The sequence below is a fragment of the Phyllopteryx taeniolatus genome, chromosome 4, assembly GCF_024500385.1.
Source record: "Phyllopteryx taeniolatus isolate TA_2022b chromosome 4, UOR_Ptae_1.2, whole genome shotgun sequence".
Classification (NCBI taxonomy): Eukaryota; Metazoa; Chordata; class Actinopteri; order Syngnathiformes; family Syngnathidae; genus Phyllopteryx; species Phyllopteryx taeniolatus.
The window spans coordinates 15,604,523-15,620,467 of NC_084505.1; the positions used below are offsets into that span (position 1 = coordinate 15,604,523).

The window sequence follows — 15,945 nt, forward strand, 5'->3', positions numbered from 1 at the left end:
ATCATCGGGCAGGAGGCGGGGTACACCCTGAACTGGTTGCCAGCCAATCACAGGGCACATACAAACAAACAGTATGCACTCACATTCACACTTACGGGCAATTTAGAGTCTCCAATTCATGCATGTTTTTGGGATGTGGGAGGAAACCGGAGTGCCCGGAGAAAACCCACACAGGCACGGGGAGAACATACAAACTCCACACAGGCGGGGCTGGGGATTGAACCCCAGTCCTCAGAACTGTGAGGCTGACGCTCTAACCAGTTGATCACCGTGCCGCCACACAATATTGTGATTTAAAAAAAACAAAACAAGAACACTTAATAGATTTAGAGCACTGCTGTGAAACTCAAGGCCGGAGGGACACAACTGAAATGCCGCATCACGTTATGTGGCCCACTGAAGGGAAAAAAAAGTGTCTACCTTACCCAAAATTGCGATTTAAAATTATTTTTTCCATCCACATTTAACAGATACTGCAAACATTCCCCCCACAAAATGTCTTAACATAAATTGAACAGTAGTTGTTCTGTATGAGGTATGTCAGAAACGTTTGCAGGACTGGTGTCACAAAAGATATAATTCCATCCCTATAACTTTGAGTTTAAAAAAATAAAATAATTTGTGTGCAGCAATTTTCCTTCCATGTCTTCTGATTTCAAATTCAATTTCTTGTTAACAATACACATTGTATAACAATCAATTTCAGAAACAATTGTGTATATTATGAGGTGACAGTTACCCTATATGATTTTCATAGTCATAACTGCACTGCGAGGGAAAGCCCACAAAAATGAGTTTGACACCCCAGCTTTAAAGGGTGTTAATGTGTTGAATACATGCATGGCTTGTTACAGTTTCAACCACTTTGTTAAGTTTCAATCAATTATTTCCTATTAAAGTGACACATGCCTCCTTTCTTATTTTTGTACATTATTATATTTTATTTCACTCGACCATTACGCTATTAAAAACCTCCAAACTTTTTGCCCAGTGTCACTCTGAGGAAAGTATATATGCAGTACCAGTGTCCTTTATTTAAAGTGACTGAGTTGGATATTTCTGGGCTTTCAATGCACAAGCACGAGAGAGGCCAGCAGAGCAGAAGCTGAACATTATGAGTCCACGTTATGACGCGAATAGTACACACACACGCACGCACGCACGCACGCACGCACATCTTCTTTTCCCCGTCCACGGTGCTCCATTCCCGGCATCTCGGTGGACCTCATAGTTGAAGTGTCTCCAGTGACGAGGTGCGTGCGCGCCCTCTGAAGACGCATCCAAAATCCTCAGCAATTAGGCTTCTTTGCGGTTCATCCGAAGAGAACAGGATCTACGATTTTAAAGTGAGAACTGACAGTTTCATCCGAGAGAAGAAGTACGCGTAGTGACAACTCTTTTAGCGACCATGCTGTAAACTACAAGAATTGACAGAAGTCAACGTTTCTTTATTTCAAATCAAAGTCAGTGTGACTTGATTGCAAGGCGCCCTGCCTGTAGCAAACAACTGGAGCAGTTGTAAAGCCACCAATGCGAAAGTTGTGCGTAAACACTTAACGACCTTTTATTTTTTATTTTTAGATTTGAACTAATTGTTTCAATTTTTGTCAAGATTTACCGAGGATGAGGATGAGAATCAACGCCATTCTACTGCTCTTCACACTCTGTCTTACAAGTAAGATGGTTTACATTTTATACTTTCTATGGATATGATCATATTTGTTTTTGTTCGTTTTGGTGATTTTTTTTTTTTAACGTTTTAGCCGTACATGGTGCTCACGCACACATGTGCATAAGTGCATCATAATTGCTGTAATCCAACAGGGATCACTTGCTACACTGTTATTTTCTGGCTAGATGTTTGGAAATAAACAAATAACTAATTCTCACGAAGAAGCACTTCTGCAAATATCCAGTATAAATTTATACCTGATAAATTATTATATGTAATTATTATTGGATTAAATGTCCTCCATTGTGTACCAACTATTATGGGGAACAGATTAATCTGAGATTACTTTCAACCCTTCAAAACTATATTGAATTGAATTAAATCTGTTTATGTCAATGTGCCATTTAAAAAAAAGATAACAACAAAAAAAAATATTTGCTTTAACAGAAAAGTAAATGAAACAATAATTGCAACAAATGAAAAAAAAGATCATTCATAAGGAGTATAAAAATAAAAATACACACCCCCGAAATGGAATGAGAAGAAGAAACATTTATAAGCGTTCACCCTTTATACATAAATTCCAAAATTACATCTGCTCGCATGCTGAACATCCCCACCAAGGAATGCTTCTCTTCCACTCAACAGCTTTGTGAATATTACTCATAGTGTATTTTACACCACATTACTCCTTATACAGATTTAATATATGTATAAAAACAATTGTATATGGAAACAAAATGAGCCTTCATACGGTTACATACAAACACACGTATAAAAACAAATATCAATAATAATTTTTGAAAACACCATAGTCAAGCCACAAGATCAATACAAGGGCTATATCAATAAATAATGTTCAGTTTTGAGTGACACTGTCAGAGATGTACAGTATGCCTTTAACAGTACAGTGGGTTTATTATTGCAGTTGGCGTTTGAAGTGGTTTACAATTGCACTGCATCGTACTGAGAGGTATTTTAAATAGCTATCTTTTGGTTACCTTATTCGGCAAAATCAGCTTGGACAACTATTAGAAATAACTCCCAGCACTGCAATATTGTCCATCGTATTTTATGTTAAATCTTGTTGAATGTTGCAGTTGAACCTAATGAAGAGTCCAGTGGGTGTGTACAGAAATGGCTGTGCAGTATTTCCTCAATGATTTTCAGTGGCCAACTATATTGACCTGGTTATATATGGTGTCCATTTACTGAAAATATCCCTACCTAGAGGCAGATGGGAGCCCTCAATAATTTACCAATGGTCCTTTCAACCTATAATCAAGGAAGCAGAAATACGGTCTGAAGAAAGGACGACTGATTTGCTTTGTTTTCCAGAGAGTCCTCATTTTTATTTGGGTTGAAACCACATATCACCTCACCACAAGTTCACATCTGCTGCACAACAACAATTAGTCTGACAAAGATGTTGTATGACAGAACACAGAGTAACGCATTGTACTCAAGGCAGAGATACCCTTAAGCCATGGTCTCAATTATTTAAATGATGGAATCCATGCTTGTATTTTTCACCATATTGTTTTAGATGTGTGGTGACGCAGTGGATGAACACGCAAGTACAACATGTCATTTTGAGGCAGACGATTTCAAAACATTTGAAATGAACACATCCGATGCATTTCATCATATGAATTGCTTTTATACACATTTTAAGGGCAACACTTTTTTCAACTATCCATCCATCCATCCATTTTCTGAGCCGCTTATCCTCACTAGGGTCGCGGGCGTGCTGGAGCCTATCCCAGCTGTCATCGGGCAGGAGGCGGGGTACACCCTGAACTGGTTGCCAGCCAATCACAGGGCACATACAAACAGACAACCATTCGCACTCACAGTCACACCTACGGGCAATTTAGAGTCTCCAATTTATGCATGTTTTTGGGATGTGGGAGGAAACCGGAGTGCCCGGAGAAAACCCACGCAGGCATGGGGAGAACATGCAAACTCCACACAGTCGGGGACGGGGATTGAACCCGGGTCCTCAGAACTGTGAGGCTGACGCTCTAACCAGTCGCCCACCGTGCCGCCTTTTTTCAACTACTGAAGCAAATTCAATTCATACTGGGATGCAACTGTATTTACATTGACATATTATCATGAGCCGTCACCCTATCGTGGTGGAGGGGTTTGTGTGTCCCCTAGGAGTGATCCTAGGAGCGAAGTTGTCTGGGGCTTCAAACAGGTCCTAGGTGAGGGACCAGACAGGGAGGTTGGAATGTGGTTGGCTGGGGGGGGTTTCTTTGGGCCCCTGCGGCCTCCTACGGGTAGCCGGTTTTGGGGCACCTCGGTGGGGCCGGTGGACCACGCTTGGTCCCTCAGTGTGGGTTGTGTCCCGTCCACTGGGCTGCTCTCGGGTGGGCTCCTGGGTCGGACACCGCCTCTTGGCGCAGTGGGGTGGGGTCCTCAGCCCTCACGGTGCACGCTCAGCAATTACAGGTCACTTCTGAAAGTTATTGTGCATGTGAGATGGTGTCAATTCACTTGCATGTGTCTGCAGATAATCACTTCTGGGACTTATTAGCTTGGTGTGGGGCCACTCACTCGTTGCGATGAATAACTCATAACTAGGCAAACTTCCTCGGTATCCCGTCGCTTGCACTCTATTTCTAAAGATATTTAGAGTTTACATAGCTACTCCCACTGCACTTCAGTTTTACAGCCGGGTCCACTCTGCCGCTGTCCTGCATGCTTCCCCTGCTGTCTTTGTCCTGTCCAGCCATGTCCTAAATAGTCCTGTCCTTCCTTCACAGGGTGTAGCACTACTGCCCCATACAACACTCAAATCTAATGTCATTGCACTAGGCATATAATGATTTACTTTCCTCATCTTTATTACAGCTAATGTCCTGTCTTTTGTTGTCTTCTCTTCCTATATTTAGTTGTCTTTTCACTGTCTCTCCCCTTTAAAACTTTGTTCTGTCCAACTGAAATTTCCGATAAAAATCACTCAGAATACAAAGAACAAGTGGCAGCTTAAAAACGCCACTGTGGCACCGTAAAACTGTTACGGCATAAAAGGGATACAGATCCTCCTTTCTGTTTGCCCTAACAGCCTAAAAAAAAGAGGGTCAGAGTTGAGCCAGTGCTCCTCCCCATCAAGAGAAGCCAGATGAAGTGGCTCGGACATCTGATAAGGATGCCTCTTGGACGCCTCCCTGGTGAGGTGTTTCGGGCACGTGCCACCTGGAGGAGGCCCAGGTGATGACCCAGGACATGCTGGAGAGACACTTGTCTCCAGGCTGGTCTAGGAACGCCTCAAGTTCCCCACGGAAGAGCTGGACGAAGTGGCTGGGGAGATTGGAAGTCTGGGCTTCTCTGCTTAAGTGCTGCCCCCACGACCCGACCACAGATGAGCGGAAGAGAATGAATGAATGAATATTATCATTCATAAGCAAAAGTCAAGAGGCTCTTCTTTGTGAAGTTTGCATGTTTCCCTTGTTGCTTCTGTAGGTTTTCCCCAGGTACTTCTTCCGACATTCCGAAAATTTGCATGTTAGGTTTATTGAAGACTCTTAATTATTCATAGGTGTGAAAGTGAGTGTTTGTCCAACATCAGCTAGTGTTTCAGCTACAGCTTACCAGTGACTTTAATGAGGACAAGCCATATACAGTAGAAAATGTGTGAGGAAGCCGATGCACCGGGAGAACACCCATGCAAGCCCAGGGAGAACATGCAAACTGCACACAAGGGAGCCCAAGTGGAGATTTGAATCCGGGACCTCTCGACTGTGATGCTGTTACTGTCATGCTTCTTATACATACATATGTCAGTGTAAACACAGTTTGATCCATGTGTGAGCTGAATTTGTTTCAGTGGTGGGAGCTGACATTTAAACCCAAAACCTCAGCAGTGCTAACCACTTGGTCTACACATGCGTTCTATTTTATTATAATTTTTTTTAGATTAGGATATGCAATGCTTTAATTTAATCACTAACTTGTTTACTCTTAATCCCTCATGATAGCATTGGGTGGATATTTCTTACCCTTGTAATTCCAATGAGTATACAGTAATAATATCTTTACACCACACAGACTCACCCATGACCCTGAAAACGATAAGCGGAAAGAGAAACGAATGAATGAATGCATGAAATGTGTGTTGTTGCTCTGTGTTGCAACTTTCCAGGCAGCAGAGCAGAGAGTGCTGAGGAGCGGCTGGTCAATTTCTTGTTAGGTCCAGAACGCTACAACAAACTGATCAGGCCAGCTGTCAACAAGAGCCAACAAGTCACCATCTCTATTCGGGTGTCACTGTCTCAGCTCATCAGTGTCGTGAGTATATTCATCATCATTGTCACTTGTCTCACTCATGTTGGTTTTAACATACAATTGCCAAGGGAGAGAGGCCAGTTGTTAAGCATCATTTTATACATTGCACTGCAGCCCAGGTTACAGGCTAACTGAGTAAAGAGTTTATGAACTTCTTTTTATGATCTTCAGATATGGTAGATGTTTTATAGTCCGTAGTATAGTTTTCTCATCTTAACCAACAATTCAAGTAGATCGCTTTTCTGATGCACCAGAAAACAAAAAGTATGTCCCTTATGCAGAACAAACAGAATTCTACAAGGAAGCGTGTTGATGTAAATATTTTTTAATCTGTTATTTGTTAAATCCACATTTGTATTTTTAAATGAGGCCTCACTGCCATACAACTATTCATGCGTTGCTAATATTATCCTCATTCATCATCTTGTTAAATCTTGATTTGATTTAACTGACCCAACTTTAATGAGTCATTTTACTTTCTGGCAGTCAATTCTATTAACTACTCATCACTGAGAAGGTGGTAATGTGGGATTGTTGTTGTCTTGCAGAATGAACGAGAGCAGATAATGACAACCAATTTGTGGCTGTCTCAGGTAAATGATGCTCAGCATGCACCATGGTTTCATTCGTATGAAGGGGTTGTGATTATATTTGATTGACTAACAAATCTGTCCACAGGAGTGGAATGACTATAGGTTGAGGTGGGACCCAGAGAAGTATGAAGGCATTAAGAAACTTCGAATACCCTCCAAACTCCTCTGGCTTCCTGACATTGTGCTGTACAACAAGTGAGTGCAAGAAGGTTATCCAGAATTTTCATTTTTTTCCCCCCAAGTTATAAATTGGGCAGAATGGTGGCCTAATGGGTAACACGTATGCCTCCATTTTCCAAGGTTCAGGGTTCACATCTCTGCTCCGGCCTTCCTGTGTAGAGTTTGCATGTTCTCCCAGTGCTTGTTTAGCACACATTGCCAAACCAGGTGTATTAGGTTGCAGACTCAGTTGCCCATAGGTGTAAATGGTTGTTTGCCTAAATGTGCCCTGCAATCCAGAATTAAATTTTTTTTAGCAACTTTTATTGTATGTATCATAAACAATCTACAAAAGTCTACAAATATATCATAAACAATCTACCTGATTTTTGTTTACCCTAGACTATATATTTTGTGCCACCTCTGTGTTACTAACCCTTACCCTGTACTCCCCAACATATGGCCACAGTGCTGATGGTGTGTATGAAGTGTCCTTCTATTGCAACACTGTGGTCTCCAATACGGGGGACATCTTTTGGCTCCCTCCGGCCATCTACAAATCAGCCTGCGCCATTGAGGTGCAGAACTTCCCCTTCGACCAGCAGAACTGCACACTCAAGTTCCGGTCCTGGACCTACGATCACACAGAAGTTGACCTGATTCTCACCAGTGACTTTGCCAGTCGTGACGACTTCACACCCAGTGGAGAGTGGGATATCGTCTCGCTCCCGGGACGCAAAAATGAGGACCCCAATGATATCACTTACCTCGATATCACCTATGATTTTGTTATCAAGAGGAAGCCGTTGTTTTATACCATCAATATGATCATCCCATGTGTGTTGATCACCTCTCTGGCTATTTTGGTGTTCTACCTGCCATCAGACTGTGGCGAGAAGATGACATTGTGTATCTCGGTGTTGCTGGCACTCACTGTGTTCCTGCTACTTATTTCAAAGATTGTACCGCCCACCTCCCTAGCTGTCCCTCTCATTGGTGAGTTATATCTATTTTTGTTCATGTAAGCACAATTAGAGATGTGAAGCCATCATAATTAAAATGTATACTGTATTCATGAAACAACTGCCACCAAATTAAAAAAGGAACATTTCAAAATAGAATGCCATTTTTGAGCCCCTGTGTCCTACATTTAGCTGAGCTCAAATTAACATATTCCCGAGATGCTGAATACTATATTGTCTTTCCTTAGTTTTTTTTTTTTAACTCACGAGAAGTTTCGTGCTTCTAATGTCAGTTGAAAAATCTGGTTAAAGAACTGAAAAACTAGATTTGAAGTTCAATTCTTAACTTTAAATCACCTTATTAGAGCTACTGTAAGTCTTATTTCAGTTTTTTGCTGGAAAGAGAGGAAGAGAATGACAGTCCAGTAAACTCAGGAAAAGCAGACTAATTGTTTGAGACTAATCATCAGTGAATATAAACTTAAATAAGCACAAAATAATATATTTAATCATAATCATAAACATATACTGTATGCTGTAATTTGTCTAGAGGATAAGTTGGATCAGCCTGTGATCTGATTTTCTCAACTTTGTTTTTGAATCAATTCTCCTGAAATTGTAGATATGGGCTGAGCGTTCATGTTATTTTGTTATGAAGGAATATGATTACACTGTGTAATTTGTAAAACCTTTCATTTGGTATGGTTCATTCATTGAGGTTTGTAGCGCATGTAAGTGTACCCTTCATTTATATATATTTTTAGCGTCGTGCATATGACAAGAGCAAAAATTCTATTCAAAGTAGTTACTTAATAGTGAATGTAGAAACATGTCAGCAAGTATGTAAAAATAGATGGTCCAGCAGGAATTCAGGTCATAAAATACAATAGAGCTTGGCTGCTTGAAAATTGAAGGGACCAATAATGCAGAGCTAGCCCGAAGACAAAGTTTTCACTTTCTGTTCTCATTTTCTGTGACTCAGGAAAAATGTGAGATCATTTGTACTGTTTTGGGAATTCTTTGTAAATACAATTCCTTGTTTGCGACTTTTCTCCCGTTTTAGGTAAATACCTGATGTTCACCATGGTGCTAGTCACTTTCTCCATTGTGACCTCCGTGTGCGTTCTGAACGTCCATCACCGCTCCCCATCCACTCACCATATGCCTGAATGGGTGAATCGCCTCTTCTTAGTTCAACTTCCCACTTTTCTTCTCATGAGGAGTCCAGGTGCGACTAATGTCCGTGAAAAGCTCAGGTGGAAGTATGGTGACCGGAGCGCTGTCAGAAAAAGTCCTCCTCAGACGGCAACTGATAAACACCGGTCAAATATAAAACTTGGTGGGATTCAAACGGATTCTGATTCCTTCTATGTGAATGCAGACTGGGCCCACAAGTATTGTTGGAGGGTGGGTGATATCCCGGATGGGGGTGGTGGATGTTCAGACATCCAGAGGCCTTTGCGCTCTCAATGGGATGCAGATCTGGAGGAGGCGGTGGAAGGAGTGAAATACATCGCTGAGCACATGAAGACAGAGGATGATGATGAAGGGGTAAGGTCATAAATGTATTTTGATTAAAAAAAACAAAAACTGGTCAAAGTAGGACTGACTCGACTCAGGTATTTCAATAAAACCCAAAAGGTACAGACTATGAAATGGACAGAACTACAAAAGCAAAAAGTTAAAATACATTTTTATTGTCAATTACTTACATAACTTGTTTTGATAACTTGGCACAATGAAATACATATAGTTTTTCTCTTTGCAGTGTTGGCTTGACTTTTCAGTATCAAAACAACATGTTCACATAGCTTTGCTGAAGTTGTGAACTGACTAACAAACAAACAAACAAACAAACAAAAAGCTAAATTAACTAATGATAACTGAACAGATAAAATACACCTTACTGGTCTGTGTTTTTTCAGATTAGACAGGGAATTTTTGAATGCCAAAAGCTTGTGGTTTTTAGGCTGGCACAAGACAACACATTCTCTTATGTTGACGAAGTATTCTTGTTATTTTCCTTTTGGCTTGTCCCTGAAGGCATCGCCACAGCACATCCTCCTTTTCCATCTCAGTCGATCTTCTGCATCCTCCTCTCTGACAGCAACTGACCTCTTGTCTTCCCTCACTACTTCTATCAAACTTCTTTTTGGTCTTCCTTTAGCTCTCTTACCTGGTAGCTCCATCCTCATCATCGTTCTACCAATATACTTACTATCTTCCTTTGAACGTTCCCAAACCATTTCCGTCTGGTCTCCTCAACGTCAACATCTTTATTTCCGCCACCTCTAGCTCTGCTTCCTGTTGTCTCTTCAGTGTCACTGTCTCAAAGACATACATCACGGCCCTCCTCACCGTTGTCTTATAAACCTTTCCCTTCATCCTAGCTGAGACTTTTCTATCACATTACACACCTGCCACTTTCCTTCACCCATTCCAAACCGCTTGGGTGCTTTTATTTACCTGGGGCGTCTTTAAGGGCTTCACAGGCCCACAGTTGATAAAGATTGAGCTCCTGATCTAAACGCCCCCAATCCGGCAAGGAAAAACTCAAAACCCCATTTGAGAAGAACAGAAAAAACCTTGAGAAGGGACCACAGATTTCTCTGAAAGCCGTACAACACAATTTCTTTATGCGCTTTCACCACACGGTTGTCTGCTCTGACTTTGTCTTCCTCGCCACTGGAGTCATTTTACACACCACCATCCTTTGCCGTCTGGTTCCATTGTCCGCTAACCACTACCTTATAGTAACTGATCTCCTTCAGATTACATTACGTCTACCTGAGTGCTTCTCCCTCCGCTTTTTTTAGGTCACCCTATATGTTTGCTACAGCAATTTCCATTCTTTTGGGAAAGTCTACCACCATCTAAGTCCATCTAAGTTCCTGTCCTGGATACCAAACCTACCCATCACTTCTTCATCACCCCTGTTTCCTTCACCAACTTGCTCATTAAAATCTACCCCATTAACTACTCTCTCTCTCTCTCTCTCTCTCTCTCTCTCTCTCTCTCTCTCTTGGTCTCTGTCTCTCTCCCCCTCGGATGCTCTGAAGTACTTCGTCAAGCTCCTTCCAGAATTTCTCATTCAGAATTGCTCTTTCTCTTCTAGTTCACAACCTACCTGTGGGGTGTAACCACTAATAACACTCACCATAACAACCTCAGTTTCAAGCTTCACTCACATCACTCAATCTGACACTATTTTCACCTCCATGACATTCTTCACTAACTCTTCTTTTAGGATAATCCCTACTCCATTCCTCTTCCAAATCCCAACATTTAAAGTCCCTACTTTCAGCTTTTGTTTTTCTTATTTGGACTAACTAAGTATGAGACAGTACAAATATCTATTTTCAAATATAGATAGTAAAAGTAACAATATCTTGAAAAAAATAAATAAATACAGATACAGTACCTGAAAAATCAGTACAGTAACCAAGTACAGTTTGTACTACTTCGCACTACTGATGTTTAATAAATGCTAAATGAACTGTGCTTGCTTTCCTAATTGACTTCAACATCATGGACCACTTAGGTAGAAGGAACTTTGCTGTCATTATGTGATCAGTCATCAAACTAATTGACAGGGAAACTATCCCAAGTCTTCTTCATGAGGGCATGGACACACACTGACTGTAGACGAAGACCAAATGTGCAAGTTTAGATTCTAAAACTTTCACAAAGCTCCCATGGTTAATAAATATTACAGAATCTTAATTGCACATTAGCTTAGTGGATCATATGCGTTTGGTGTGCTGGTGCATTCACAATCCCAGCAGCCTTAATAAAACATAAGCCTTGCTACACATTTCAGCTTCAACACCCTAAACATTGGGTTATTGTGTGTGTGATGTTTCAGATAATAGAAGACTGGAAGTACGTAGCCATGGTGATAGACCGTCTGTTTTTGTGGATCTTCATCCTGGTGTGTGTGGTAGGAACACTGGGGCTCTTCATGCAGCCACTGTTCCAAAGCTACAACACACCTACTGCTGATGATGCTGAGTAAGTCACGAACATGCCCAGAAACATTCAAATTTATAACTCCATACAGCAAAGACTTTAAACTTTCGCTGTTATATTTTTAGATGTTTCATGGACATTTATGAAAAATACATGCACACATCATTAAATGGATGAGAAGAGCCAAAACAAAACAGTTTGACTAGAGAACATGCAAATAGCCCAAACCACCAGGGATCCTTGATTCTACATAATTCCCTTAATCCTGTTAACACAGATGAGGAAAAACAATTTAATTTAGGAAAATGTTATTTTTACCTTGCAACTGTGATTTGTACAAGGTCTATACATCGGTTGCAGTTAGGTAGCTCATTAGCGTGAAACTTTCTTGAGGGGTGGCGCGTGACCCAAAGAAGAAAACATACATTCTGGTGTAGCTCGAGATAAAGGTGCAGATCGATTAATTGACTTTGACTTTATGCCATACAGTCTTCCTTGATTAAGGCTAATTGGGGCAGTGTGCGTTACCGCCACCTACTATACAGTCCTGGTCATGGAGTAGCTCATTATCACCATACAAACGATGACGTTTACTCAACTCAACTTTATTTATAGAGCACTTTAAAGAACTACAGCTGAAACGAAGTGCTGTACGCAGTATAAAAATCAAACGTAAGACAGAAAAATACACCTACAATAATAAAAATAAGTAGTTCAAAATAGTACAAACAGTAAAACATTAAAACAGGTGTGGTCTCGTAAATGTCGAAAGGGTCTTACGGCTCAAATGGGGACGTGCCTCCTCACTTTTTACCCTATGTGCCCCTTTGTTCCATTCATAATATGTCCCAGCCAAACATTATATGACAATACTTTTTTTTTTTTTTTAGGAATGGAAAAGTTTGATCATTTACCCCCCGGTACACCCTGAACTGGCCGCCAGCCAATCGCAGGGCACATATAAACAAACAACCATTTGCACTCGCAGTCATACCTTGAGGAAATTTTCAATTCACCTACTATGCATGTTTTTTGAGATGTGGGAAGTAACCGGAGTACCTGGAGAAAACGCCACATAGGCGAGGTCAGATTTGAACCCAGGACCTCAGAACTGTGACGCAGATGTGCTAACCAGTCGTTTACTATGAAAAAAGGCCTTTTAACAGGGTTGTGTAGATGAAATTGTGAATATAATGTGTGGCTTTAGGGAATTTAAAATTACGGAAAAATCCTATTGCATGAAGTTTACTGTTGATAAAACAGCATAGAGGAATATTAGCAATGATAATAATTTCAAATTAGTACAATATTTTCTTGACTGTTTTGTGTATCATGGGGTCACATAATTTTAAAAATGCCTTGATTATGGGCAAAAGATGACAGTTGAAAAGGTTGTTAAGCCCTGTTAAAATGCTCCATAAAAACAGGAACAAAGCCAATACAATCTTTTGTTTGAGTTCATCCCCACATTTCGTCAGGTGATCCATTCACAATGTAAAATATTGATTCAACCTACTTAATAGCGTGAGCAGTAGAGCAGAAACATCCTTTATCCGGAAGGTTCCTTCACACATCCACCCAATTCATGGTGGCGGCTCCTTTTTGAGTTCTGGTAGAATTAACAATTTCAAGACCTCCTATCGTGATGTTAGGAGTTTCTGACATCTGGGTCATGAGGCTAAATAAAGTTAATAAACTGTCCCCCACAAGTGACTGTTGATTAGGAGTGAGGAATAGCTGCTGAAAGCAATTATTAAGTACTGTATATAGACATAATCAGATATGATTTTAAAACCTTAAACCCCTGGATTTAGGTTTTGATAAAACAAACACCTGCATATTTGGTTGTAAACAGAGTAAAGAGGTGACATGAAATTAATAATAATAATAATAATAATATAATATGACATTTCCTCAGATAGAGAGCAACGGGGTTCATTTTAATAGTATTTGTGCTTGAATATACTAGGACAATAAACACTGAGATTCTGACTCACCTTGTGTTTTTCTTTCCTTAGATATGGGGACTTCTAGGACGTGAGAATAAAATCCTTTCATTAAGCAGAACTGGCACACAAGGCCAGCGTCCGTTCCTGATCCAGCTTTGTTGGTGGAAACTAAATGTTAATGTCTCGTGTGCAATATAACTTCTGCTGGAGTTTTCTCCCTATGTATTTATTTACGTACATACTGTACATACATACATAGCTGTACATATTACAAATACTGTACTTATGAGGCTATTCAGGGTGCAGTATGTACGTACATCCATACATACATACATACATTTAACTGTTACATATATGAAATCTTTTTAAGTTAAAATATTGTGTCATAGTTTCTGTCTTGAAGGCTTCAAGGTTGAAACTATGCTGATAAAACTGTTATTGCATGACTTTTAAAAAAATTTGACCAGACTTCACTGAGGTTCTACCAGCGTGACAAACTTCATGACTCAATAAACTGTTCTTCTGTTTAACATAATCTAATTGTAGTGTTTCAACATAGACGGTTAATTTTCACAAAGTAAAGACAAAGTGTCAATGTAGAGAAGTACTGTATTAACTTTCCCAGGTTTATTTCAGAAAGCACTTCATTACTACTATGAAATTAATTTTAATGAACGCAATCGATTTAATGAGGTGTGTGTTTTCTCTGTGGCACGACTGTTGTGAAAAATATATGTATTTTTTAATATTATATCTCTTATGCATTACAAGACCTCGGTATACAAGTTTGAAAAGAGGTGTAAATTGTAATGTTGGATGTTATGCAAATTGTTGTTGTTCTAAAATATACTGTGCAAAAGTCCTGGCCACGACTAGCTTCGTTTTATATTTAACCTTTAACAGTGCTTTCATTTCGGCATTGTAGACCAGTAAAGAGTAGGACAGATAGAACACACAATCATTAGAAAAGCAAAGATTCCCTCAAAATTTTACTTTGGGGATGTGCAGAAGATAAAGAAGAGCATTTGCTTTTGAGAATCTGGATAAAGGTGCAAATATGCAAATGTATTTTGAAGTATGCTACTTCTCCCAACAACTAATAAAAATACTTTACAACAGCCTGCAACAGTGTATGGATTTGTTCAGAAAAGTTAGTATTCAGCAGAACCTGTTAATCAGTTGTGTAATCAATGACAATTTGTTGAGTAAATTTGATGTTTGTTCGGATATTACCTTAATCACTTGTTCATCTGTTTTGTCTAAGAACTGAAAAAAAGATTTACTTGACAAGTGGATGAATTTCATTGACTTGCTTTTCCTGAACATTTGCAAATTCTTTGGGGAGAGCGTAGTACACTCTAGAAGTCACAGAAACATCCTGTGTGACATTAAACAAATCTCACAAGACTTAATCGAGATCATAGAATGGTGAAACAAATACGTATGTTTAGTTTCTTTTTCGTGATGCCAGTACAAAAGGATAAACCTGGCATAGAGGAAAAACAATGGCAATAGAACCAGAAATGGAACTGATTGTGACATAGGAAAGCAATACACAATACAGAACAACAAGGCTATGTTGTCAATAAGTTGACAGTAAAACTGGAAAAAAAGAAAAACAAACAAACAAAAAAAGAATTTGCAATAAAAGACATCACTGGTATTTGTTTGTTGTTATGTATTTAAATAGATAACATGAATTCGTCTGTCTCTCTATGTTCTATTTATCTATCTCAAACTACCTTTCTTTTTGATTTAATTCTTTTTTCAAAGTCCCACAACAAAACAACCCAAAAAAATAAGAATATCCTTCCATAAAAATCCAAACCTTAAACTATTAACTGTCCCTGCCTAGGAGTTGATGTAGGGCATTAAAAACATTCAATAATAATAATAATAATAATAATTCAATGATGTTATATTCTTTTTTACAGCCACGTTGCTCCGCACACGACAAACAGGTCTGTCTTTTACTTTAGTGAACATACAATCTGCCTCCCACCGGTCTTGGAAGTTAACTGTTTTTCAGCTTTCTTTTGGCCCTTTTTGGGAAGGGGAAGTGTAAATTGGCCCGAGGAGACTGGTAGCATAGTTGCTAACGACATCAACAGAAAGGTAAGGGGCGCTCACTGGTCTAGACTGATAGGCCAACACACTAGCAAAACATGCAGAGATTTGTAATATTAGTGGCGCATGTGCTATATTAGAATCAGAATCATCTTTATTTTAAGTATGTCAAAAACACACAAGGAATTTGTCTCCGGTAGTTGGAGCCGCTCTAGTAAGACATACAGTCAATTGACAGATAATACTTTTGAGGCATAAAGACACTGAGAAAAACAGTCACT

General features: G+C 39.7%; 1 protein-coding gene across 1 annotated transcript; it reads left to right on the forward strand.

Moving 5' to 3' along the window:
* The first annotated feature begins 1,202 nt into the window (after positions 1-1,202).
* On the forward strand, positions 1,203-14,715 carry chrnb5a (cholinergic receptor, nicotinic, beta 5a). Its single transcript, XM_061769919.1, has 9 exons — positions 1,203-1,541; positions 1,613-1,675; positions 5,823-5,968; positions 6,514-6,558; positions 6,644-6,753; positions 7,187-7,713; positions 8,743-9,230; positions 11,545-11,690; positions 13,667-14,715. The coding sequence occupies exons 2-9, from the start codon at positions 1,624-1,626 to the stop codon at positions 13,680-13,682; spliced, it is 1,530 nt and encodes a 509-aa protein (XP_061625903.1). The 5' UTR covers positions 1,203-1,541; positions 1,613-1,623; the 3' UTR covers positions 13,683-14,715.
* The last annotated feature ends 1,230 nt before the right edge of the window (positions 14,716-15,945 follow it).

Excerpts from the sequence above, each read along its gene's own strand:
- chrnb5a (XM_061769919.1), top strand. The coding sequence starts at position 1,624 with ATGAGGATGAGAATCAACGCCATTCTACTGCTCTTCACACTCTGTCTT. Across the intron at positions 6,754-7,186 it reads GACATTGTGCTGTACAACAA|TGCTGATGGTGTGTATGAAG; the intron begins GTGAGTGCAAGA and ends ATATGGCCACAG. Across the intron at positions 9,231-11,544 it reads CAGAGGATGATGATGAAGGG|ATAATAGAAGACTGGAAGTA; the intron begins GTAAGGTCATAA and ends GTGATGTTTCAG.